Source organism: Cyprinodon tularosa, unplaced genomic scaffold, assembly GCF_016077235.1.
Source record: "Cyprinodon tularosa strain WSP-4 unplaced genomic scaffold, ASM1607723v1 ctg27, whole genome shotgun sequence".
NCBI lineage: Eukaryota > Metazoa > Chordata > Actinopteri > Cyprinodontiformes > Cyprinodontidae > Cyprinodon > Cyprinodon tularosa.
In genome coordinates this window covers 1627932-1652733 of record NW_024038974.1, presented here as the reverse complement: position 1 = coordinate 1652733, position 24802 = coordinate 1627932, and the positions used below count along the sequence as shown (strand labels likewise).

Here is a 24802-nt window from a genome sequence, read left to right as displayed (position 1 = left end):
AATAGAATTATTACACAGAAAGTGAAGTAATTTCTTTATTCTTTTTTATCACAGTTTGAAAGTTATAGCTTACAGCTCTGACAATTCTAATTTAGTTTCTCAGGAAAATGAAAATATAACATACGGTGTAAGAGCAGAAAAATATACATAGATGACTCGAAATGTATCCATGTAGAGTACAGTATGGATGCATCTGAATGATAGTTAACGAATCATTTGAACAAGAACAAAAATCACAAGGAAAAAGCAGTATTAGATAGAATTATATAGGTTCATCACTGCTATTGATAAACAGAATGAAACAGAACAACCTACTGTCCATAAAAACTAGCCACTAGTGCTGTAAAGAAAAATGTTTTTAAAAAACAAGACATGAAGAAAAACCAAAGAGTCACTGAAAATAGGCATTGGAAGAGTGTTTAATAGTGGGACAAAATAGCTATTAATATTGAAGGATATTGTAAAGGAAAACAAAGAGAAAAGATAACAAGCAATGCCATGCACAGACTCAATGAAACAAGATAAGAAATAAAAGGACACTTAAGATCGGATTAGTCCTCTGCTGTTTTATAATGGCCTCCCTATGTGTGTCAAGGTTTATTTCATTAAAATGGCTGCCTCCACTATAACGATTTATTTATTTGTAATTAATTTCACTAATGTGTTTCAGTAGCACATCAGAATTTTACCTTGCATACATACTACGTGACCTTCTTGACTTTTTAATGTTAGCCTAGCCTAACCTTTCACTTTAGGTCGATGTTGATCCATTGTGTCATTATTTTGTAACCTAAATATTTTTCTAATTTCTTCACAAATTTATCTCAGATCTGTCTGCTGTTTTCCTGGATATCCATGATGCTTTTATTCATTAACATTATCTAACACTCTTCTGAGGCCTTTAGAGAGCAGCTTTATTCATACTGACAATAAAATACACAGATTCAACTTTTTGTACATACTTTTATTTCTTTGGATTTAAGCCTACAGGGATCACATATACTCTGCATTTTTAAGATACATTAAAAAATCATGTTTTATTATGCATTTATTGTCATTTTCAATCACAGTCTCATATAGAGACATACATTTGCTGCAATGAGGCAAAGGTTCAGTTAAAATGAATGCACCGTTAAGCCTGGTTTATGCTTGACGCGTCTGCATGGCCAATTATGTAATTTTGGGCTTCCTTCTGCACAGACTCCTTGCGGACAGACTTTCTGCAAGGAGAACCTAGGAAAATCTGTAACGGACAGATCTGCGCAGAAAACATGGCGCGCGAGCAGCGCTCCTGCTGGTGATGCTACATCTAAAGACATCCCGTCATGTGGCTCATAAACATAGTGATGGAAGCATTATGCTGTGGGAATTCTTGTCTTCAGCAGGGATCAAGAGGATGGCCACAGTAGATGGTAATGGGTTAGGCTAATACATGCAATCCATGAAGAAGACTGGAGAACCTGAGGACATACCTAAGGACAATTAAGAGATAAACTAACCTTTGGGCTGCGAGAGGAGCAGGGGCAGAGAACAAGCAGTTCTCCCCTAAGCCTGATGGTGGCAGCAGTGATACCATCATGTAAAATTTCCTATTTTGAATTTTTAATGCTGGTATATTAACCAAAATCACTTGAAACAATATACTACAAGTAAAGAGGACTAAAACAGAATGTTTGCTCTTTTGTTTTAGCTTTTGTAGAGGAGAGTTTGTCTCTGGATCACCCAGGAGTCTTCTTAACATAAACAACATTGCGCAACCCATTTAATGTATAAGCGGTAAAATAAGTATTGAACACACCACAATTTTTCTCAATAAATATATTTCTAGAGGAACTATTGGGATGACATTTAAAAAATAAAAAAATCACAAGATGTTGGTTGCAATCCACACCTACAAAGAAAACCAACTATAGATGTCCAGAAATTAAGTTATGTGTAATAAAATGAAAAGGCTCAAGGAAAAAGTATTGAACAAGTGAAGAAAGGAAGGTCAAAAAAGGCATAGGAAGCCACGACACCAGCCGAAATCTTTTAGTAATTAGAAAGTTATCCTGCCCCTTGTCAGAGCAAATTCATGTCAGCTGGTTCAGTCCCAAATGATGGCCTATAAAAATGTGTCTCTTTTATAACACAAGAAACATCTCATGATGGGTAAAAGTGAACAGCTTTCTCAATACCTTCACAGCCTTATTGTTGCAGATAATGATGGTATTTGTTACAGAAGGATTTCTAAATTTCTGAATGTTCCAGTGAGCACTGTTGGGGCCATAATCCAGAAGTGGAAAGAATATAATTGGAAGAAAAAAACCCCGACCACAACCAGGTGCTCCTCGCAAGATTTCCGACAGAGGAGTAAATATAATTTATTAGAAGAGTTATCCAAGAGCCAAACACCACTTGTGGAGAGCATCAGAAAGACCTGGAATTAACAGGTACAATTGTTGTGGAAAACAATAATGCACTCAACCGCCATGGCCTGTATGCAGGCTCACCACGCAAGACTTTTAAGTTTGCTGCAAAACCTTATATTTATAGAAATACTCAAATTAAAACACGCTTTATTAATCTATTTTATATGACCTTATTAAAGTGATCCCAAGGACTGACTATAAATGCTGTGTTAATTAAGAAAATCGATTAGCATTGAGCTCGTTAGAAAACGCAGATCATTTTTATATGTTTCCATGATGTATAACAGTTGAAGCAAACAACATCAATGTTTGAGTTTTGTGGGTTTGGGGGAGGGGATTATTTTGTTGAAAATGGTTATGATAGAGACATTCAAAAGTATCATCTGCCCAAGGACTGACTATAAATGCATGCCACACCTTTCAGAATCTTTATATATATATATATATATATATATATATATATATATATATATATATATATATATATATTAAAAAAAACAACTGTTTTCTCACCCCTCGTGGGGTGGTATGTGTCATCCTCAAGCTCGGGTCCTCTACCAGAGGCCTGGGAGTTTGAGGGTTCTGCGCAGTATCTTAGCTGTTTCTAGGACTGCGCTCTTCTGGACAGAGACCTCTGATGTTTTACCTGGAATCTGCTGTAGCCACTCTCCCAGTTTGGGGGTCACAGCCCCCAGTGCTCCAATTACCACTGGCACCACTGCTGCTCTCACTTTCCACATCTTTTCTAGCTCCTCCTTCAGTCCTTGGTATTTCTCAAGCTTCTCGTGTTCTTTCTTCTTGATGTTGCTGTCGCTTGGGATTGCCACATCTATCACTACTGCCTTCTTCTGCTGTTTGTCGATCAACACGATGTCTGGTTGGTTAGCCATCACCTGTTTGTCAGTCTGGATCTTGAAGTCCCATAGGATCTTAGCTCGGTCATTCTCAACTACCTTAGGAGGTGTCTTCCATTTTGACCTTGGGACTTCCAGCCCATACTCATGGCAGATGTTCCTGTACACTATGACAGCTACCTGGTTGTGGCGTTCCATGTATGCACTTCCTGCCTGCATTTTACACCCCGCTGTTATGTGCTGTATTGTTTCAGAGGCATCTTTGCACAGTCTGCATCGGGGGTCCTGCCTGGTGTGGTAGACCCTGGCCTCTATTGATCTTGTACTGAGTGCCTGTTCTTGTGCTGCCATGATTAGTGCCTCTGTGCTGTCCTTCAGTCCAGCCTTTTCCAGCCACTGGTAGAATTTTTTGATATCAGCCACTACTTCTATTTGTCTGTGGTACACGCCGTGCAGCGGCTTGTCCCTCCATGGTGGTTCTCCTTCCTCTTTCTTGTCCTCACTTTCGGTTTTCTCCTGCCTGAGGTATTCACCGAGCCATTTGTCTTTGGGGGCCATCTTTCTGATGTACTCCTGGATCTTAGTTGTTTCATCCTGGACAGTGGTCTTGATACTCACTAGCCCTCGGCCTCCCTCGCTACGCTTGGTGTACAGTCTCAGAGTGCTGGAGTTGGGGTGGAACCCTCCATGCATTGTGAGGAGCTTTCTCGTCTTGATGTCAGTAGCCTCTATCTCCTCCTTTGGCCAGTTTATTATACCAGCGGGGTATCTGATGACTGGTAGGGCATATGTGTTGATCGCTTGGATCTTGTTTTTCCCATTCAGCTGGCTTTTCAGGACCTGATATATATATATATATATATATATATATATATATATATATATATATATATATATATATATATATATATATATATATATATATATATATATATATATATATATATATATATATATATATACACGCACACACACAGTGGCGGTTCTAGACCAAAACGTACCAGCAGGGGGCCAGCAGGGGGCCAACGTGTTTTCATGGGGGCACAGAAAAGCATGAAATAAAAAACAGGGCAAGGGATTCAAATATATCAACAGACCTGCATGAAGTGACATTTCTATTCAATTAGTTTTGATTATTAAAATTTTATTTCTTATTAGATTGATAAACATTCATAAATTAAGAATTTTACGTATTTTTGACTCCATTTAAGTCCAAATTATCATTTTCTCTGAAATCTGTAAAGAAAAAAAAATTGAAATAGATCCAAAGGACCTATCAGTAACCATGTCTGTTCCAGCGCTTATTTTCATTTCAATTTCTTTGAGTATTATGTCTTCAGTATAGGGGCGATATGTTAGGATTTGGTTGTGGTTTGAGGACCCAAATGCACAGGCAGGGAGGCAGAGGTGAGTTTCTTGTAGATTTAATGAAAGGTTAACAGAAAATTGAGGCAGGAATCCAAAAATCAAACATGGAAAAAGCAAAAGTCTAAGTAAAAACAAACCAGAAACCATGGAGACTTCAGGGGGAAAACCATCACAACGAGGAAGACACAGTAAGACGGATTTAAAAGAAGTCGAGCGCTGAGAAACTGCACAAGGAGAGCATTTATGGCTTACTGAACTTAGAAGGGACTAACGAGCAGATTGGGAGCAGGTGTGAAGAGAGCTGTCTAAGGAGCTAGGGAAAAATGAGACCAACACAAGAGGGCAACAGAGAGCAACAAATAAAAACGTAAGAACTGAAATATAACCAGAAAACACAACAAAATAAGAATTAAACCAATAAAACTAGAAAACATGGAGCAAAGTGAAACTGAATACTCAAAAGAAACAACATATTCTCATTATCAGTGCGTATGAAATCGTACGAAAAGTTATGCACACTATTTCGTACGTTTTGGACGTTTTTCCTCAAAAAACCACATCAGTGCACATGCGCTGGCAGACAGAAAAAAAAGCAGATCCGTGGACGGATGTAAAACTGGGAAAAACAGTGCAATCATCACTTATTCATGTCTCTAACTACGTTGCTTGCTGTTTTATATCTTAGGGTTAGGGTTAGGGTCTATGGGGCTAATTGTAATTTATATGTTCTTGAATGGTGCGTCAGATGCGCATGCGCATATGACGAAAAAAAACGTCCAAAACATACGAAATTACGGTGCATAACTTTTCGTACGATTTCATAATGAGAATAGGTTGAAAGAAAACATAACAGAACCAAGACTTTAATTCCATAACAGGGGCCAGAACATGATCTACAGGGGCACTGGCCCCCATTGGCCCCTGTGTAAAACCGCCCATGTATATATATATATATATATATATATATATATATATATATATATATATATATATATATATATATATATATATATATATATATATATATATATATATATATATATATATATATATATATATATATATATATATATATATATATTATTATTATTTATTTATTTTTTTTTCCATTCACCTTAGAATTGTGCAAATATGTAAAACCTAAATTAAAACATGTTGGTTTTTTTTTTTGTATTTTATATGAGCTTATTAAAGTGATCCCGTTGTGTGCTGTGTTAATTAAGAAAATCGTTTAGCATTGAGCTCGTTAGAAAACGCAGATCATTTTTAGATGTTTCTATGATGTATAAAGTGGATGGCGAGATGCGCTCACATTCATATCAACGCGGGGTTAGAGAAAGGAGGGGGTTGGTGCGGAGCTCCAGCGGTGGCGGCTGTAGCTGCGGGGGACAGATTTCTGTACAGGTGTCCCTTTTTTTTATTCATTCTGACACATCGGAGACAAGATCTGACTTTAAGCAACCTAAACCTGCGAAGGAGGAATCAAAGCTGATATAAAAATAATAAACGGTTCGCCTTGATATCCGACAAAAAAAAGCGCAGCAGTGGAGAAGATGTAGCCGCCTGGATGAGAGACCCCCGCTGGGTGAAGCGCGTCGGCGATGACTGGATGGAAACGGAGCGCAGCGCATCATCAAGCAAATGATCGCACCGCTGATCATCTCTGCGTTTTTATGCATCAGTAACAGATTAGCGGCTGCTGATATCTTCCGTCCGCTGGAGGCTGGGACGGTGGCATCTGCTGTCGCTGAATCCCGTTTTTCATTCAGCAGATGTCGGCTGCAGGAAGGAGGAGGAGGAGAGGAGAGGAGGAAGGGGGCCTGTTTTCGTCTGGTGAAGCCTTCAGGGATTAAACACCGATCGCAATGAGCGGAGAATCACTGTGGGTTATCTTCAGCTGCTCGTGGACGACACGCGTGGGCAGTTTTCACACCTTATGGGGATGTTGTCACTTTGGATGAAATGCGTTTAAAAGCAATGTGAGATTTGTGTTGAAACCACAGCTGTAGATGAGGTGGATTTAGGCTCTGATAAGTATGGGACTGACCTGACATTGTGTCATCACTACTGGGTGCCATCTGGAAGATGTCAAGCTCCCAGGCACCTGGTTTGGACTCCAATTTCACTAATGATCCCCTGGAGTATGGCATCACCCACCCCGGTCAGGACCTGGTCTGGTCCTCCTTTGCTGACAGTGTGGTGAAGGTGGCGCTCATATCGTTGATCGTATGCCTCTCCTTGTTTGGGAATGTAGTCGTTCTGCTGGTTTTCCAAAGGAAGCCTCAGCTCCTTCACGTTGCCAATCGCTTTGTACTCAACCTCCTCTTGGCGGATCTGCTGCAGACTGTTTTAGTGATGCCCTTTGCCATTGCGGCTGCCTTGCCAGGTGTGTGGCCCCTGGATGCTCGGCTGTGCCAGGCTCTGGTGGTGCTTATGCACCTTTTTGCATTCACAGGGGTCAATACCATCATAGTTGTCTCGGTGGATCGCTATCTGGCCATTATTCACCCTCTATCTTATCCGACCCGCATGACCCCGCACTTAGGCACAAACCTGATCATTGCCACCTGGGTGCTGAGCTTTCTGCAGAGCACACCCCCTCTCTATGGATGGGGGACTATAGACTTCGACCAACGTTATAAGGTCTGCACGGTGTTGTGGGCCTCCAGTTTGTCCTACTCTGCTGTGGTATCCATCTTTTCCTTCTGGCTTCCAGTGCTCATAATGCTTGGATGTTACTGGATGGTGTTCAGAGCAGCCCGGAGACAGAATGCATTAGTGCATCCCATACAGACACAGTCCTACTCCCAGCCCTGCCAGCAGGAATTCCAGAGCCCCAACAGTCCGCAGCGGCTGCCCATACCCCAGCAGCCAAGTTTGCCCGAGGGCCCCTGCACAGCCCGAAGACACCCTGTTCGGGTTAAACACAGACGGTTCCACTACCACTGCAAGGCAGCTCGTGTTGTGTTTGTCATCATGGCTTCATATATCTTCAGCATGGGTCCCTACAGCATCATAAATACAATATCGATGAACAGCAGAATCGATGTGCCCCCATGGATGTCCTCCGTCGCCCTTGTGCTCTTCTTCTTACAGTGCTGCCTACATCCGTACATTTACGGCTACATGCACCGCAGTGTGAGAAAGGAGTTCCTGGCTTTGCTTTATGGAATGCTCTGCAAGCAGGGTCGTCCACGCCAGAGCTCCACTGTGGAAAGTTGCTTTGGCACGGCAGATGGACGCACCGGTGCTCACTCTCACCTTCCCAGTCTGGCTGCTAGAGTCTTTCCTCTACAGACCTGGGAAGAATGCACAACCTCTTACTCTCCCACTTGTGAGAGGAAGTCCAGGGACAGTCGTAGAGAGACCACCTCTACCAGTTTTAGCTCAGAGAGAGAGCTCCCTGTTCACGATAAGCAAACCTCATGATTTACGCCTATGTGAAAAGTTTCTCTTCTGTGATTATAAATTTGGGCCCAACCTGATTAAATTGAAAGCTATAGTACTTAATATTGTATCAATCATTTAAATACATGCTTGGTTTGTATACCAAAGGATAATGGAGGATATTTGAAGCAATTTCACTAATTGAGAGCAGGTATCTTAATTGAAGTAGACAGCTTTCAATGCATCTGTTCATTTTAGTTGATTCAGTAATCAAATGGGGGTGAGGTTTGACTCATATTGGATTTAAATGGTTTAAAAAATGATGTGAACACCTCTTTATGAAGTTTTTAGCTGTTTTCACAGAAGGTGGCATCCATGATCTGTTCAGTGTGTCAGTAGTTCATCTGGAAAATAGGTCACATCCAAGTGCTTTTCTTTCTGCAATTTGGAAAAAAAAGACACATTTGGAATTACTGCTAGTGCTAAATACTCTCAGTAGCAGATCAACTTTCAATTTTAATGGCTACTCAGATGTCAATAACAATGTATGTCTCTCTATTATATGTATACAAACTAAAAAAGGATTTTTACCAATTAAGGTTGTACAATACTAAATATGTTACTGGTAAAACAAAATTCAAGAGGTCAAAAGTGATCAAATTTGAATCTACCTATATCGGGATATATGCGTAATGCAATTTTAAAAACTATACACACATAAGTGCAGGATATTGCAGCAATCAATATGTTCTACCTGTAAAAGCATTATCAGAAGTATCCAATATTGTAATTACTGCTGCTTGAATTTCAAAATGGACCTATACATTATTCTTAATTTTGATTACTCATTCTAAACCTTGTCATAGCAGAAAATAATTTTTGTTCTCTGAAAATGGTCAGTAATGTTTTTTTTTATCTTTTTTTGGTGTGCTGTTGCCAAACCTCTCTTTGTGTTTTTCTGTGCCGCATGCTGTAGGGCATTGCACATTATTAACTCAGGGTATTTCTTGCAGAATAAGAAAAGAACTGTTTCCATAACAATTCAATTTTTAGTTTGTAAATACTTGTTTTCTCTGCAACTCCTCTTCGTTTTGAAATAGAAAATGATTCATTGTGCCTGAAAGTAAAAAAAGAAACACACAGGAGTTCTAATTCCCTTTATGTAACAAAAGGACCAAACATAGATTTGTCTTAGTTCTTAGTTGATTCTGACAAAATCTAAAGGTTTTGCCTCTCCAGTGTGCCGTTTTTGTACTTTTTACCACCTTTCTTTGGAGATTTTAAATATTTTCTTTCAAAGTGCAGAAAACAGGGAGAAATGTGCTAAAAATAAAACATTGTGCCAATTTCTTACAGTAAGCAGCAAGCCAGGAGTACCTATGTGACAGATTTCTTATATGACATTGAGCACATAGACATGTAATATTCCTGTTATATTTTTAATCGAAATAATAGAAAAAATGCTTACAGGCTTACAGCCACAGATAGAGCCTCATTTATAAATGTGGTCAGAAATTATACACTCATTACATAAGTACAGTATTAACGTGGAGCTTTAAAGGTGCATTTGAACTTTTTCCAATGTGTCATGATCATCATATAGAATAGTCAGAAAAATGAACTAGGTCTATATTTTAGGATTTTTTTGGGTGAGTTTTCTCAATGTTTTCTATCCAGTTATACCTCAATTATAAACTAGCATCTATCAAATAGCCTCTGGTGCAGCTCTAGATGGACATTTGACTGCTCTCTTTTTAAATCGGCAGATTATAATATTCAGATTATGAATACAATTGTGGTCAAGTATAGCCTGATTTATCCATTATATGACTAGTTTTGATGTGTTTTGGGGATTTTTGGACCTCATTGTGTTAAGATTTTTATTATCCAGCTGTTTATTTTGACGAAGTGGAACAATCCAGCAATAGCCCTCATGCGTTATCTTTTTTTTTTTTTTTTTTTTACACTGATACCATTTAGAGCAAAGTAGCTCCATATCATTAACCACCATAAAACATCATGTTTCATATGTGGTTAAATACATTCTGAGTTCAATCAGATCTCTTCAATACATTCTTGTTAATCCAGCTGAATATTAAAATCTTTGTCCCACTAAAACATAGATATTTTGTTCCAGCTCCTAGCTTATTTTCCATGATGTCATTTAAAAGGTGGCACCTCTAAATAACTTGAACTTAGTTTCAGTGTTTTTAAAGGAAAACCTTGGAATTGTGTGTTGCGGCAAAGTCAATGACAATGCAAGCTGACATCTGCTGTTGTTAGATGCTCAGCCAGAAAGAGTGAATTCTGCAAAGTGACTGAATTGATGTAATCTGCTGGGTTTCCTTAGACAGAAAATATTTGACCAATCTACCTGTATGATTTAATAGAATCATACAGGTAGAATCACATTTAAAGGTTTCATCTTTGTGGCATCAAAAAAAAAGAAAGAAAAACTCTGTTTTCTCCAAGTCTTTGTTAGAAATCTGTAAATACCTAGGAGGCCTGTAAAAAGATTTAAACATATTTGACAATCAAACTTGTCAGAATCTCTCAATAGAACAGTTGGCATTACAGTAAAGAAGTGAAAATGTTTTAGCCTTTAGAAATCCACCTGGTACTTTGTGTACTTGTATTAATTTGGTTGGTTTAATAAAATGTCATGTATAAAGAAAAATGTGTCATTTGACTTAACGCAAACAATGTTTATTGAAGTAAAATCCGGCATCATTTTCCTCAGTTCATGTCCCTTTTAATTCTAGTTTTGAAAAAGACAGTAATTGTATCATCAATTATCAGTATATTATACCAAATGAAGCCAATGCATCGATAATTGGATAACTTGTCACCTAGTTTGCTTTATATTTAGTTAAAAATAGAAAAATCATGGTAGCAATACTTATGTCAGGTGCAGTTTAGACACTAGTTGAAAAAAATGGCAATGGGAGATATTTATAGTAGCTCAAAGACAACACCACTGTTTCCCCTTTGATTTGATTACATTTATTTGTAAAGTTTTCACCTCTGATGAACACTTCCCACGGCCTGAAGCATACAGCAATGGTGTTTAATTTAAGTAAGTGTAACAAACCACTTTAGATCATTAAGCGATGAATCTCTAGGAAGCATACAAGTATCCTCATGGTCTGCATTGCAATCACGTTTGAGTCTTTTCTGCTGCCGTACACATGGACAGATCCTTAATATGTTACAGGCTTTAGCCACTGACAGGCTTCACCCTTCTACCCTACAAAATCTTAAATTAAGAACAAAATTTGTGAAACCAGCGTCAGTGTTTTACATGTTTAGACTACATTACAATTTGATGTTCAATGAATTTTAACCCAATTCACACCTAGAAAAAGAAAAGAAAATGCAGAAAACGGTGGTGACCGCTTTTAAGAAGTATTCTCACTCTCCCTCTTTATATAACATATGTACACATTCTGTTTTCCAAATCATTACAGAACAGGCATTGAAAAAAGCAACAAAACAAAAAAAAGAGAGCATTTATCCATGAAAGAATAGAAAAACCAACTAAAATATCTGACTTCCTTTAGAAAATTAAAGTAAAACAAATGGCTCACTGGAACCCTTGTTGATTTTCAAGGCGCCATTCAGAGTACTACAAGTTGACAGTGAAACAATATTATATATATATATATTTATAAAAAAAAAAAAAAGCAAAAGAGGTTTAAAGCACAAAAAGGACTCTGTAAGTATTATCTTTTTTTTTTTATGTGTGACGGTTTCAGTTCAGGTCCGTTTAGACAACTTTATTACACAGGCATCACTGAGGAGCCCAGCTCTGTGGCAGCTAGGTATCAGTCCTTGCTCAGTCCTCTAGTCCACTTTCACCACACTGTAGATCTTATTTACAAACCAGAAGCAAGCGAAGAAGCCAATTGTTCCTAAAGGTAGAAGGAAAAAAAAGGCACATTTTAATCTAATCGTGTAAATCAGAGCATTAAACAGGGCAAGATTACAAAAACTGACAACCCCTGGTAAAGATAGTTTCACATTTAAAACGTAGAAAAATGAAAATTAAAAAAAAATTCCTTACATTTAAATTGATTTATGATTAAAAACAAATGAACAAAACACTTGTTTCCATCAAAATTCCCAACATATTTATTGGTTTTCTTAAAATCCATCAATAAAGTCAAGTTATCCTTAAAAGTTATCAGAGCTTTTGGAGAATTTGACCTATAAATTAGTATTTCCTAAAATGGTTATGGACCAACATAAAAGAGGCCATATAAGAAAGGCAGACTGGCATTCATCTTTCTAAGTAGGTTCTAATAATAGAAAGGTGCAGCAGAGGAGTCTCACATCTATAAGACAACCATTTGTTTTTAGGTTTTGGTATTCCTCTTAAGAGCCCAACCATTATTTTAATACTAGCAAATTTAAAACAACCCACTGTGCCTTAAGGTATTGCAAACTACTTGAAGGCAACAGATTTACATATTTACTGGCTGAAAAATGTGTAAAACATCTTTATTTAATAGTTTTTTTTATACAATATAATAGCTTTTTTCCAGCTTTAGCTGTAGAAATGAATGAACAAATTACTTTTGAACTTCTACATAGTAGTTTATTTACCCCCTCTTTATGAAAACATAAAAAGAAAGAATAAAAAAAAAAAAGAAGAGTTGAAATAAAAATCTTGGATTCCTTCCTCTTGGTATAAAGTCTAATCTGAAAGCGGGCCACACATAGACGCAGACGAAATAAGTTAAGTTCAAAGTTGGGATGAGATGACAAAAGCAGACAACGAAATGAAAAGAGGAAATGACATGGATTAGGATTATTTAAATCAAAACTAGAAGCAAGGAGGGAAACTAATCATCTTATTTTCTTGAACTGTCAAACTACTTTGCAGCGATAATCTTTTGACATCTTATCCACATTCTACTTATAGCTCTGACCGTAGATAGTGAGCAGTCATGATGAGCACTGCTACAGACTAATTTTTATCTTTCCTAATGACGGTATAAAACCAGGACATGTGTCCCCATCAACGTCCTTGTGAGGCAGATGATCTTGTGCAACATACAGACTATTATTTGGGACTTAATATGATCCTCTTTCGGCTGACAACTTAAATCTTTTTTGAGAGGGCAAGAATAGTCAGCTGCACCACATCACTGTGCAACTTTGGAAATGAACCAATGTGGCTCAGAAGAAACAGTTCTACTGGAAAATGAAATCACAGTCTCCCTAAAGTTTTTCAGCAGAGAAATGAAGGAGATGCTTTAAAACCTTCAGGATTCAGAATGGATAAAACTCACTGGACAACTGGCAGGTGACATTCATCCTATCACCGACTAGCCCTTTTTATCTTAAAATGGTAGGAGAATTCAGGAACGGCTTATCAGACAGAAAGCCACAGTTTTAGCCCGTAAGAATGGATTAAGTCAGTTGTTTACATTTTCCTCCAGCTTTGTTTTCTTTCCCTTTCACTCAACTTTACATTTCTATCTATGAATAAAGCACATGCATACAGCCAGCTTATTTTAAATGTGTTTTTTTTTACTACACACTCCCTATAGAATGTATCAATGAATATGTGCTGGACCGCTATAAGCATTCTTCCTCACAACTGAGCAGGCAATAAAATAAGTAAACTTCATATTGGATATCTGTTAGATGTAGGCCGTTATCCTTAAAGTAAACAAATAATCACATAAAAAAAAACATCAGAGTGCAACTAATCTTTGTCAGTTTTATCATATGACTGCATTGCTGAAATTTGTTGGGATTTTTTACTATATTACTAGAGATACATCTGTGCAAGCACAAAGGACAACTAAAATAAAAGCAAACAAATGATGCAACATCCTAAAAGCCACTGGGCAGGATCCTGAATGCTCCACCTACTGTCAAGTTGGCAATACCTATAAATAAACATCCCATCCTTTATTAAACCCAAAACATTGAGGCAATTAAGCTATGTCTTTAACATACCTGAATGAGGTGAAAATAAAAAACAGCTTTGAATAAAACTTACCTGTGAAGAGGAAGAAGATGAGAACCATAATCATAGTGTAACCAAAGTACAGGATGGTGCTGGCCGCGCCAATTATTTGCAGCTTTGAGAAGAAGTAGTGCACAGCATAGATGAAGAGATAGACTGCTGTGAAACCGCTGGTCAGGAATGAACGCCACCACCAATGATAGTCCTAGACAAGTGAGACAAAAGATTAATGTGGAAGTTAGGTTCCGTTTATAGGGATAATAAAATCAAGTCTAAAACATTGAGGTACCTCAGCACACAGGTGGAAGTAACACAGCAGAATTGTGGCCTCCGAGCAGGTAATCAGGAGAATAATGAAAACCAGGAACAGGAACCCAAACATGTAGTACATCTGATGAGACCTAAAACACATAAGAACGGGCAGCAAAGAAGGACAAACATCAGAATTATGACGAATTTGGCGCAATTAAAAGTTAATCATTTCTCAGAAATAGCAATATCTCATATTTTTACCAAATGCTGTTGAGGATGAAGAACAGTTGGATGAAGATGCAACCAAAGGGAAGGATCCCGCCCATCACAATACCAGGGATAGGTTTAGTGAAGAAGGACTGCTCAGGAATTTGCCTGGGGATTTGATTTGTCCTCACTGGTTGTTCTATCGCCTGCACAAAGCAGAAAAAAAAAGATGATTGCTTACAACGTACCACAAAGTAAGATATTTGTCAATATTTTTGTCCAATAAGAATATCTGACTAACAGGTTTCTTGAATCCAAAGTAGGCACCGACAAAAGTGAGGGGTACAGAAATTCCAAACCACATGGCCAAAATGGCCACCAGAGTACCAAATGGGATTGCAGCAGAGGAACCCTCCACCCACAGGATCAGGTTCATCAGGAAAAAGTCAGCAAATACAATCCTAAATAAATAAGAGAAAAACGGTCAGACAGCATAAAGGTAAACCATATCCTGCATTAGATTAGTGAATGTGACTACAGACCTGTTGAGAGAAAAAGCACAAGCATTGGTTTAGCATTATCAAACTATTCAACATACCCTGGGCATAGGAGTGCTGTCAGCAAGACGTTTGTCTTCCACTTTTCACCTCCAAAAGCTGAAAATGAGAAAGTCAAGAATTAATCATTGTGAGAGTACAAAACATTGCAAAAAGTGTACATCCAAGTAAGTCAATTTTTCTTAAAATAGGAGCATTTTTTCTCAAATTAAGCAGATAAGTTAGACACTTTGCCAATGGAATAAGGCAATTTATATTTAAAATAAGAATAAAAAATGCAATCTCTTATTTCATAGGCCTATTTAATTGACATATTTTAAGGGCAAAAATACTCATTCCATTGGCAGATAAACATATTTACCTACTCAAAAAGGGTAAATACACTTATTTTAAGACATTTTTACACATTCCCTCACTCAGTCATTTTATCATAATTCGTAGTTAAAACTTTCATTAAAAGTTGTGTAAGTGCTGATAAGTAGTAAGTGTTTACAAGTAGTGAAAAGCAATGAATTCACAGAATCAATGTGGTGTCACTAAAATGTAAGGCTTTGTTTTTGTTTCATCTACAATAAGTCAAGCATTTTATTTCAAAGTAAAATAAGAAATAAAATCAGAAATTCAACAGCATTCTCTAAAATAAGTGGTTTACAAATGTCTTATACATTAAATAATCCAACTATAAAAAGTTTGAAATGCTAAATCTGCTAGAGTAGAATTTCCATACAAATTAGACATTTACTTTTGTAAAGACGTGCAGACACATAGCCAGCAGGTGTGCCCAGCAGTACCCAGAGCACCACAGCGCATGTCATCAGGGCCCCTCTGTTGGCAGGAGACAGGAATCCAAGACAGGCCAGGACTACAGAGGACAGAATTGATAAATAAAAACATCAGAGCATTGTTCATAACATATGTACAGCTGAGTGTGGAAGATGCACCAGATTACAACAACTTCTCTCCTTCCAACTACGATGTTACCGTATAATTCAGATGTTAGATACAGTTCAGAAGATAAGAAAAGAACTGATATGTTTTATTAGGAATATCTGCTGCCATACTTGTGACACTAGCCTCCAAAAAATAAATTCTACAGCTCAGAATCAGATGATGCTCATGAGGGGGAGTTTTCTTTTGTGCATTGTAAAGGAATAAGGCAGACCGATTTGTGTTTCATCGCTTTAAGCATTTAACACCCTTTACAGGCCACATTTTCCCCCAGATTTGTTAAGCAGATGTTAGATTATGTAAGGCTTCTAAATGTAGGCATCAAGTATGCAAACAAGCACTAGACAAAGCCTTTTAAATCGATCCTCGGTAAACGAGGGATAGGCATCAACCTACAGAGGAAGGTGTCATTTGGAACAATGACATTCTGTGTGTTCAAAAGAGGTGAAGACGTTCTTACAGAGTGTGATGAAGGTCATGATGAAGATCTGGGTGCCTTGTCCAAGGAACACAGAGAGCAACATCCCTTTCCTGGGAGGACGGAAGACATCTCCATGCACTTGCTTCCATCCGGACTCCTCCTGTGCATCCTCCTGGAGGGCAAAGATCGATAGAAGAGTTAAGAGAGGGGAAAAAAGTACAAAAAAAAAAACGTGAGTTAAAAGTCGCACCAACCACCAGACAGTTATTCCTGCTAGCCACAAACGAGTGAGTGAAGACTTAGTTTAAGAAGGTGTAAAATTTGGTGTGAACAAACCACTATATTTTAACAAGTTAGACCTCTTTTTTTTATAAAAACTGTTACATTTCATGGATATTTTAACTCCTACTTTAAAGATCCACACCACATTTTACATTCCATGTGTTTTTTGTTTGGTAGAATTACACACACCCAAGCACCTGATTTAGTTACCAAAAACAAAAAAGAGAGATCTTTGAAATAGTTTTTATTAAGCTTACATAAGGAAGAGAAGATTTGTCCTTGGATGGTGTAAGCCTTATCAAGTCTCCCTGTGAAATGTAACAAAGTATTTATAATTCTAGATACAATGTGCTCGTGCTGGGTGGTATTTTACAATAAAAGATTTAGGACATATGCCACAAAAAAAATCCTGTTTCAAATACATCATTTTTCTACTACTGATTAAAATCTATACATCAGTTTAATTTGTTAAAAAAAATATATATATACATTTTTAACACATCTGTATTTTATACAGAAGTACAGGATCTTTCATCTTCGCTATGTAAACATAGGATCACAAACTGACTTGTAAGAGAACCCTCTTTGTTTCAAGCCTCATTATCAGGATCCCAAGCAGTAATAACAAGCATATTATTTGTCATAATTTACTAAAAGAAAGCGGTTTACGCTGCTTGCTCAAGATTACTTCTTCTATACTGCTTTCAGATTACTAAGGGGAAGTAGATGGGCTTGTCTGATAAAAATTATAATGCAACATAACGAAATCTACCTGGGAGTCAGGCTCTCTGCCAGTAACCAAGACGTTTTGTAGTAACACCATGAATATCAAGTAGGGATGCAGCAAAATGAAATTTTTTGGCGAAAAAACAGAACAAAAATTAGGAAACCAAGGCTAAAAACCCAAACACTAAAAGAAATTGGGTCAAATGAACCACAGCTATTGGCTATGATGTCTACTAATTCTAACTAAAATCCTGTCATTTCAAGAAATCAATTACAAAAGTAACAATATAAATACCACTGACATTGATTTGCTATGCCCTTCACCTTGGCAGAACCACTGGGAAACTTTCTTGCCTTTTCAAACCCGCCTGCCACAGCCTGAGTGGGCGTGTTCAGTGTTTCCTTTTCCGTGTCACATTCTTCTCATATTCAGAATGCTGATTGGGAAATTTGGATTTCAACTGCCTCATTTTTTTGCCAATGACCTGATAATGCAGTGAGACCACTGTGCAGGGTTTAAACTCCCACCTGCTCACTGAAAACCAGTCTGCCGTGCGCTCAACTCTGCTCTCTTTATTCAGTCTTTTTCATTGCGCGTTGGCAACATTTATGCAAGCTGGCTGGGCTATTTGCTTGCATCACCACAAGTTTCTGCCATGTCGTTTCCGTGGTAAATGTCTATCTGCCAAAAACCGAAAATGCACTTTTCGGCAGAAAATTTCCGTCGGCCGAATTTTCGTGGCATCCCTAACATCAACAATTACATGTAACATCAGAAGTTTGTTTTGTTGTGAAATGCATAAAGACCTGGTTTATCTAATTACGTTTTAGGCAAGCTGGGGAAATAATCTGTGTGGACTTAGTTTATAGAAAGATCTGCACTAGAAATTTACTTGCTACCCTACAACAGACTGAACTGAATCATTGACCTACAGCAAAGACATAAACATTTATTCCAACAATAGTGATGCTGTTAAAGGAGGCATTCTTTGTCCAAAATTTAAAAACAGCACAATTTGCATGCTGATCCCGATAGGTTGGTTTCCTCTTCAATAATTGTAGCTTATTAGGGCTAAGAGCTAATGCTGCTTTAGAGGTTTATGATCATATAATAAACCCATTTAACCCTTTATTCTGTTTGAGCAAAGGATTTTGGTGAAAATCCACAGAAAGTCTGGCTTGAGGTGTGTGTGTGTGTGTGTGTGTGTGTGTATGCATGCATGCATGTAAGCAACAATGGATGCTTTTTTCCCCCCTTCAAATGTCGTTTAAATGCCCATAATTATTAATTGAGATATATCTAAGCAATAACTTCAATTACGCACAATGTGCAAACATGATGTCTTATGTTTTTGGAGTAGCCTTACGTTTTTGTATACACATCATAAAAAGTAAAGTCAAACCACGCCTTTACCTGATCCACCTGATTGTATCGGGCAATATCCTTGTGCAGGGTTCTCAGCATTATCATGGCAACCATTCCAGACAGGAAAAGCACAATGACCAAGGAATTCATGATACTGTAAAACAAACATGACACTCCTGAATGTAGAAAACAAGTACAATGAGCCTGTGAATATCAGCAGAAATGTCTTCACACCTGAACCACTGGATGTTTGTGTGAGGCATGGAGACCAAGATGTAGTCCCATCGAGAAGCCCATTTGATTTGATTATTTTCCTGTAAAAAATAAAAAATGGTTTACTGTAATTTTCATAAATAGACAACATATCAGTAACAAGCAGTCCTACATACAAAGGCTTACCTCAAATGTTACAGAGTAGGTGTAAACTATTGATACATCTTCTTTAAACTCTACTGGGACTTCCATCGGGTTCCCTGATTCACAGTTTAGGTTTTTTTCATCAGCTTGTTTAAAGCTATTTACAAAAAAACAACAACAACGTTAGATTACATTCACATTTATTGGTTAAGAATAGTTATTGACATTTATATTCACATGCTCTCAGCAGTTACCTCTTGGGTTCAAGGGTGGCACCAACCAGGCGAGCTCCTTCCCAGCCTCCTTCTTTGTCTCCACTATGGTAAGTGATCTTTATTTCCACATGGTTGAAGACATAATATGTGTTTTTCTTGTTGAATTCAGACTGAAAAAAAAAGAAAAGAAAAAATAATTTATCAACACACAGTAGAGCTTAAACTTAATTTGGAAGTACTAAACTCATGCTTGTCTATGTCTGAAAGGTTAGAGTGACTGGATTTATTTCCTTTTTCCATTATATTAAAGCAACACAGTGCCTCTTATAGCCACTAGGGGTGTTAGACCTGTAACTTCTTGGTTTGGCACCTCTAAAGGCCACTGCAAAAATTTTTCAATTCAATTCAATTCAATTCAGTTTATTTATATAGCGCCAATTCACAACACGTCATCTCAAGGCACTTTATAGTTCACCAGATCATACGGTCAAATTGATTCAAAGCTTTCTATCTACGGAAAACTGGTTGATTGCATCGACTCATTGACTGAAATACAATCCCTCACACTAAGCATGCTTGTAGCGACAGTGGAGAGGATAAACTCCCTTTTAACCGGATGAAACCTCCAGCAGAACCAGTCTCAGTGTGAGCGGCCATATGCCGAGGTCGACTGGGGTTCCAGGAGACAGAAGCAGAGATACAAAAGCCAGCTGTAAAAGGCAGCCCCATCCAGGAAACACACAGCCAGGCAGACGAGCTCCGAGCCAACTCCCATGTCACAGGATGAAGAGAGCACATCCAGCCAGTCACGGACAGAGAAACAGGACTACACTGGAAAACAGGCCAATCTCCAGCATCTATAAACAAGGGTGTTGATGGAAGCAGCACAGCTGAAAATGCAGTGGCAAATTAAACCATCGCCCTCTGTTTGGAATCTGATATCAGACTACTTTGGACCAGCATAATTATAATTATGGAGTTACTCGTAAAATGAGGCCACATTCACTGCTCTAGATTAAATCCTGCATCAGAGAACCATAAATATGTCTGACTTGGTAAGTGTCATATCTGTTTTGTAACAAAGCAAACAACCCTTTGCTTAGTTAGATTTTATTAGCCCCATTTAAACTACCCTCTGAAAACTGATCCATGCCAAGCTTGGATCAGTTAACCATGCCAAACTTGGTTCCTTACGACCATTTACACACTACTCTAGCAGGGTTCCTCATCTCCTCGTGGCAATCTACAGTACTACTGCTCTCTAGAAGTAAACAAATCAATATTCGCAAATCAACATGGTGACGGCCATAACACTCAGGAAGTTTGTGGAGAGTCAGGCGAAGAATGCAGCCTTTGGTGAATTTACTTGACTGATTTGGCTTCTGGGAAGTGGATAGGACAGACGATAGTCTAATCAGGGCTTACAGACGCAGGAAACAACAACTGACATTGGAGCTCATAACACTGCTAAGCAGAATCATCACTGGAAATCGTGTGGCGAGGTAGGGAAGCTGGTATTTTTATTAATGTCAGAAATTTCATGATTACATAGGCTGACTGTAAGGAGATGACATGGTCTGCTCATGCACTCTTTGCTATCTGAGAACCGAGCCAGAACTGAACCGCGGCGAGCCTTACTGATGAACTAGTACCATGTTAGCGCGGTTCGGATGTGTCTGGTGCGGTCCGGTTCAGTTAATTGTGCCATTTACACTCAACGGTTATCTCGGTTACCGTGCTCGGATTGATCTCGGCACGGTTTCAAAAGGGTAGTGTAAATGGGGCTAGTCAGTGATGGATCCGTCACATAGGTGAATTCTAGAGAGGGGCAGCCTACATGAAGTGTTGATAATAACCAAGTGCTGTATACTGATTTGATAAGTCATTTATTAGATCTCATAACAAATACTTGGGTCAAAATGATGCAGTGTTGCTTTAATGCATTTGCTTTTCAGAATCCAAAATATGTTAAAAGTCAACTGAAAGCAAAGGCAAAATTAGGAACCTTATTACTAAAGCAAGGTGCTAAATTTCTCTGACATCTTGAAGGCTGTTAGAGAACCTTTGTTGAACTAGTGTCAAATCTACTTCAGCTGCAAACTATCATCTTCACTGGAAATACATCTTTGCAAAATACTGCATTTAATCAAAAATGTTTTGATCATAAAAGCCCAAAAAGAAAGTGTAAAAAAAAAAAAAAAACTTACATTAATTACACAGGCATCTTTTGCTCTACCATCTGCTGTGACGAGACAGCCAATGGGGAAGCCAGGGTTGCAGTATTTTTGCCCATCTTCAACATCATAGCACCATGTTACCGGCATGTTGTCAATTATCCTGAAAATACATTTCAAAAAACAAGTTCCTAAGATCATTTAATGTTGTTTTTCTTTAATTAGCAAAACAATAATATTTTCTTTAGAGTAAGGATGCTACAAAAGAGTGCATCTTTAACCCACCAGTGATGCTGATAGTTCAGCTGCATTCCCATCTTGAGAAATTCCAACTTTGCTGCATCATCTTTGTTGCCTGCCTTGTAACTCTTTGTGCACACCTTGTTGCATTTTAGATCTTCTTTAAAGCCAAACTGTTAAATAGAAAATTAAAAAAAGAAGATACAATAGATGTTTCAGAACATTATATAAACAAACATGTAGCTAATGCACCAACTAGCCTTCCTTAAATCGGACCTCATAATTCCGATTTTGCTTCCCTTTTAAACATTAAGGAAAGATTTTCTGCAGTTTCTCAATGCCGTTGAATTATTTTGTTGTTGTTTTTTTAATGCAGTTGTAAATGGTGGATAAACTTATTCTGATTATCATCAATAGAAAAACAAATTGAGTATTGATTTTAAGATTTTTTTTTATTATTTACAGAGGAAAACGTGTTTTCTTGGAGGAATTATGCAGGATCAAGGGAAAATTGGATGCGTTTTCAGTACATACAGTAAATTTGATGAAGTACTTTATTTTGTTTAGCACTAAAATCAAATTGAAATTAAAATCTTGGATTGTTACGGTCACTGACCTCTAGGGACTCTCTTCTTGAGAGAGCTCTCTCTTTGTGTTTCAGGTCTACCTGGCTGTTACAGGTGCAATGTGTTGAAGCTCATCAGCCACCCCCATAAATAGCTTCAAACTGGAGATGTCAGGCCCATTTCTCTTATTCCCTGGGCCTTGATCTGTACTGATCTTGTCTGAGAGCTGAGTGTTAATGTGTGATTCATGTTGAATAATTGGCTAACTAAAGCATTTTTCTGTTCACAGTGGAAGCTGCAGTTTTTGTTTCACTGTTTTCTCCTTGTTTCGTGGTTACCCAGGGTGTTCAGGTATTGCACTTTGTTTTCAGTTCTCTGTTAGAAAGTGGTTTATTTCATAACTATATAAGAGGGTGTTTAGTTTGTTGTTTTAGCCTTGGGAGACCCATCCATCCATTTTCTTACACGCTTAAGCCCAGGCGGGGTCACGAGGGGTGCTGGTGCCTATGTCCAGCTGTCTACGAGCAAGAGGCAGGGTACACTCTGGACAGGTCGCCAACATGGAGACAAACAACCATTCACACACTCACACCTTAGGAGAATCTAGAGAAACCAATTAACCTAACAGTCATGTTTTTGGACTGTGGGAGGAACCCGGAGAGATCCCACGCATGCTCAGGGAGAACATGCAAACTCCATGCAGAAAGACCCCGGGCAGGGAATAGAACCCGGAACCTTCTTGCTGCGCCACTAAGCAGCTGTTGGGAGACCCTGAGGCTTAGAGCTTCCCTGTTTTGCTGTCTGCTGTGTTTGTGAACTCCTGCAAAATTGTGAAATAAATTATATTTTTCTACTGACATCATCTTATAGGTTCCTGGCTTTTTTGTTACACCCGGTGCCAGAATTTACCCCTAGTGGTCTGGGGGCTACAAAAGAAAATTTCATTAATTTGTGTGCGGCTTAATATAAGCCGTTTGGGTTCATTTCATCAACTTTTTACATTGCCTTACTTCATTATCAAGTTATTTTGTTTTAATAATTTGAAATAAGTAAATACACTTAGTAAATACATCAATGAATGCATATTACGAATGAATAACCAAAATCATATTTACCACCTTTCACTCCTCACCTTGTAAGGGGAAGATTCAATTCTCTCACCAAACAGCACCTGTCCCAGGTTCTCAGATGGTCTCTTCTCATGGTCATCCTTGCAGAAGTCGAACCTTTAGCAAATATTCAGATCAATGGTTCAAAGTGAAATACTGATCAGGATACCGATCAATACGATTCTGATCGAAAATATAAACGGTGCGACTTACACGTCATACTCATAAGGCAGAACAGACTCCACCGAGTCCAAACGATTGACGAACAACTCGATTTGCGTCTGCAATAAAAAAAAAAAGTTTATCTTTTAAAGCACATTAAAGAAAGCGAGAGTTAAGTTGACACATTGCACGCAATAATTCCGACACCGAGATAATAGTTCAGTTGTTATTTAAACTTTTCCTTCCCATCAGCTTTCAATTTTGTTAGTTTTGTTACGTTGGCTAACAGCCGTTGCTTTATGCAGTAGTATGTGTTTAACTTTAAAGACAATTCAAGAAAAAATAAATAAATCCAGGGAGAGTATTTGTGTATAATTTACTTGCAATGGTGAAGGGGGAAAGCACAAAGTGACGACACATCATGATGTGATAATATTCTGCTCCAGCAATTAGCCGGGGCCTAGAGGACAAGTGGCTAGCTACTGCTATTACTGCCAGCTAAATTAAAACGTCCAAAAAAACATTCATGCAGAACATCAATAGATTAAATAAAACATGATTTCAAAAAGAATTGATACCCCAGTTTGAAAACCCCCATACCTGGCAATCTTTGAGATTGTTTTCGTCTTTTGGACAAAAACTCACTGGAGCTAAACCCGGAAGATAAAACGCCAAGCATGAACTGGAATATACAGCTAGCAAATAGACCAATCCAACTAGCTGTCGCGTCTTCATGTTAAGGCCGGTTCAGCTCCCCAGCACTGCTATGTCCTGTAATTTAAAAAGTAGTGTATGTCCTCGTTTAAAAGGGCCTACTGTTCGCCAGGTATATAGAGTTAACTAAAAGCTGCCTCTCTCTTGTTCGGGATGGAGAGACCGATCCAGTCTGACAACGTCCCCCCTCTGTCAAGCTATGCGGATGTCATGGGGTTATCCCTTCAAAATAAAGGTAAGCAAGAATTTGTCTGTTCTAAATACTAGATTTGTTTGTTTTCAGCTCCACTAAAACTACGAATCAAGTCATTTCCATGACGATAATTAACAAATATACATAACTCAATTATTTCAAATGTATATTATGCTACAAGTATAAAGGTATATTTTACATATGATTTATTTTGACAGGTCAAGTATTTTGACACCGTGGAACTTTACGTTGCTTATTAGCTACTATCAGCACCCTTGTTTTCCTTTAACATAGGCCTACGTGCTCTCTAGAT

At 38.1% G+C, this 24802-nt stretch overlaps 2 protein-coding genes across 3 annotated transcripts; one reads left to right on the top strand and one right to left on the bottom strand.

The window, feature by feature from the left end:
* The first annotated feature begins 5968 nt into the window (after nt 1-5968).
* Nucleotides 5969-8499, top strand: gpr101 (G protein-coupled receptor 101). The gene has a single exon (XM_038289505.1). It carries the CDS (start codon nt 6719-6721, stop codon nt 8060-8062), a length of 1344 nt encoding a protein of 447 aa, XP_038145433.1. The 5' UTR covers nt 5969-6718; the 3' UTR covers nt 8063-8499.
* Nucleotides 8500-11000: 2501 nt separating this feature from the next.
* On the bottom strand, nt 11001-24505 carry LOC119786268 (transmembrane 9 superfamily member 2). 2 transcript variants are annotated; one of them, XM_038289503.1, is made up of 18 exons: nt 24183-24505; nt 23634-23701; nt 23444-23537; nt 21791-21918; nt 21539-21668; nt 19371-19501; nt 19159-19273; nt 18994-19073; nt 18808-18913; nt 16925-16975; nt 16425-16557; nt 15759-15878; nt 15058-15115; nt 14761-14920; nt 14514-14665; nt 14290-14401; nt 14034-14205; nt 11001-11931 (listed from the first exon to the last, which is right to left on the bottom strand). In XM_038289503.1, exons 1-18 carry the CDS (start codon nt 24315-24317, stop codon nt 11864-11866), a joined length of 2013 nt encoding a protein of 670 aa, XP_038145431.1. In that variant the 5' UTR covers nt 24318-24505; the 3' UTR covers nt 11001-11863. The 2 variants fall into 2 exon arrangements, with proteins under 2 accessions (XP_038145431.1, XP_038145432.1); XM_038289504.1 differs by lacking the exon at nt 16925-16975 and having other exon boundaries at nt 24183-24504.
* Nucleotides 24506-24802: the final 297 nt, after the last annotated feature.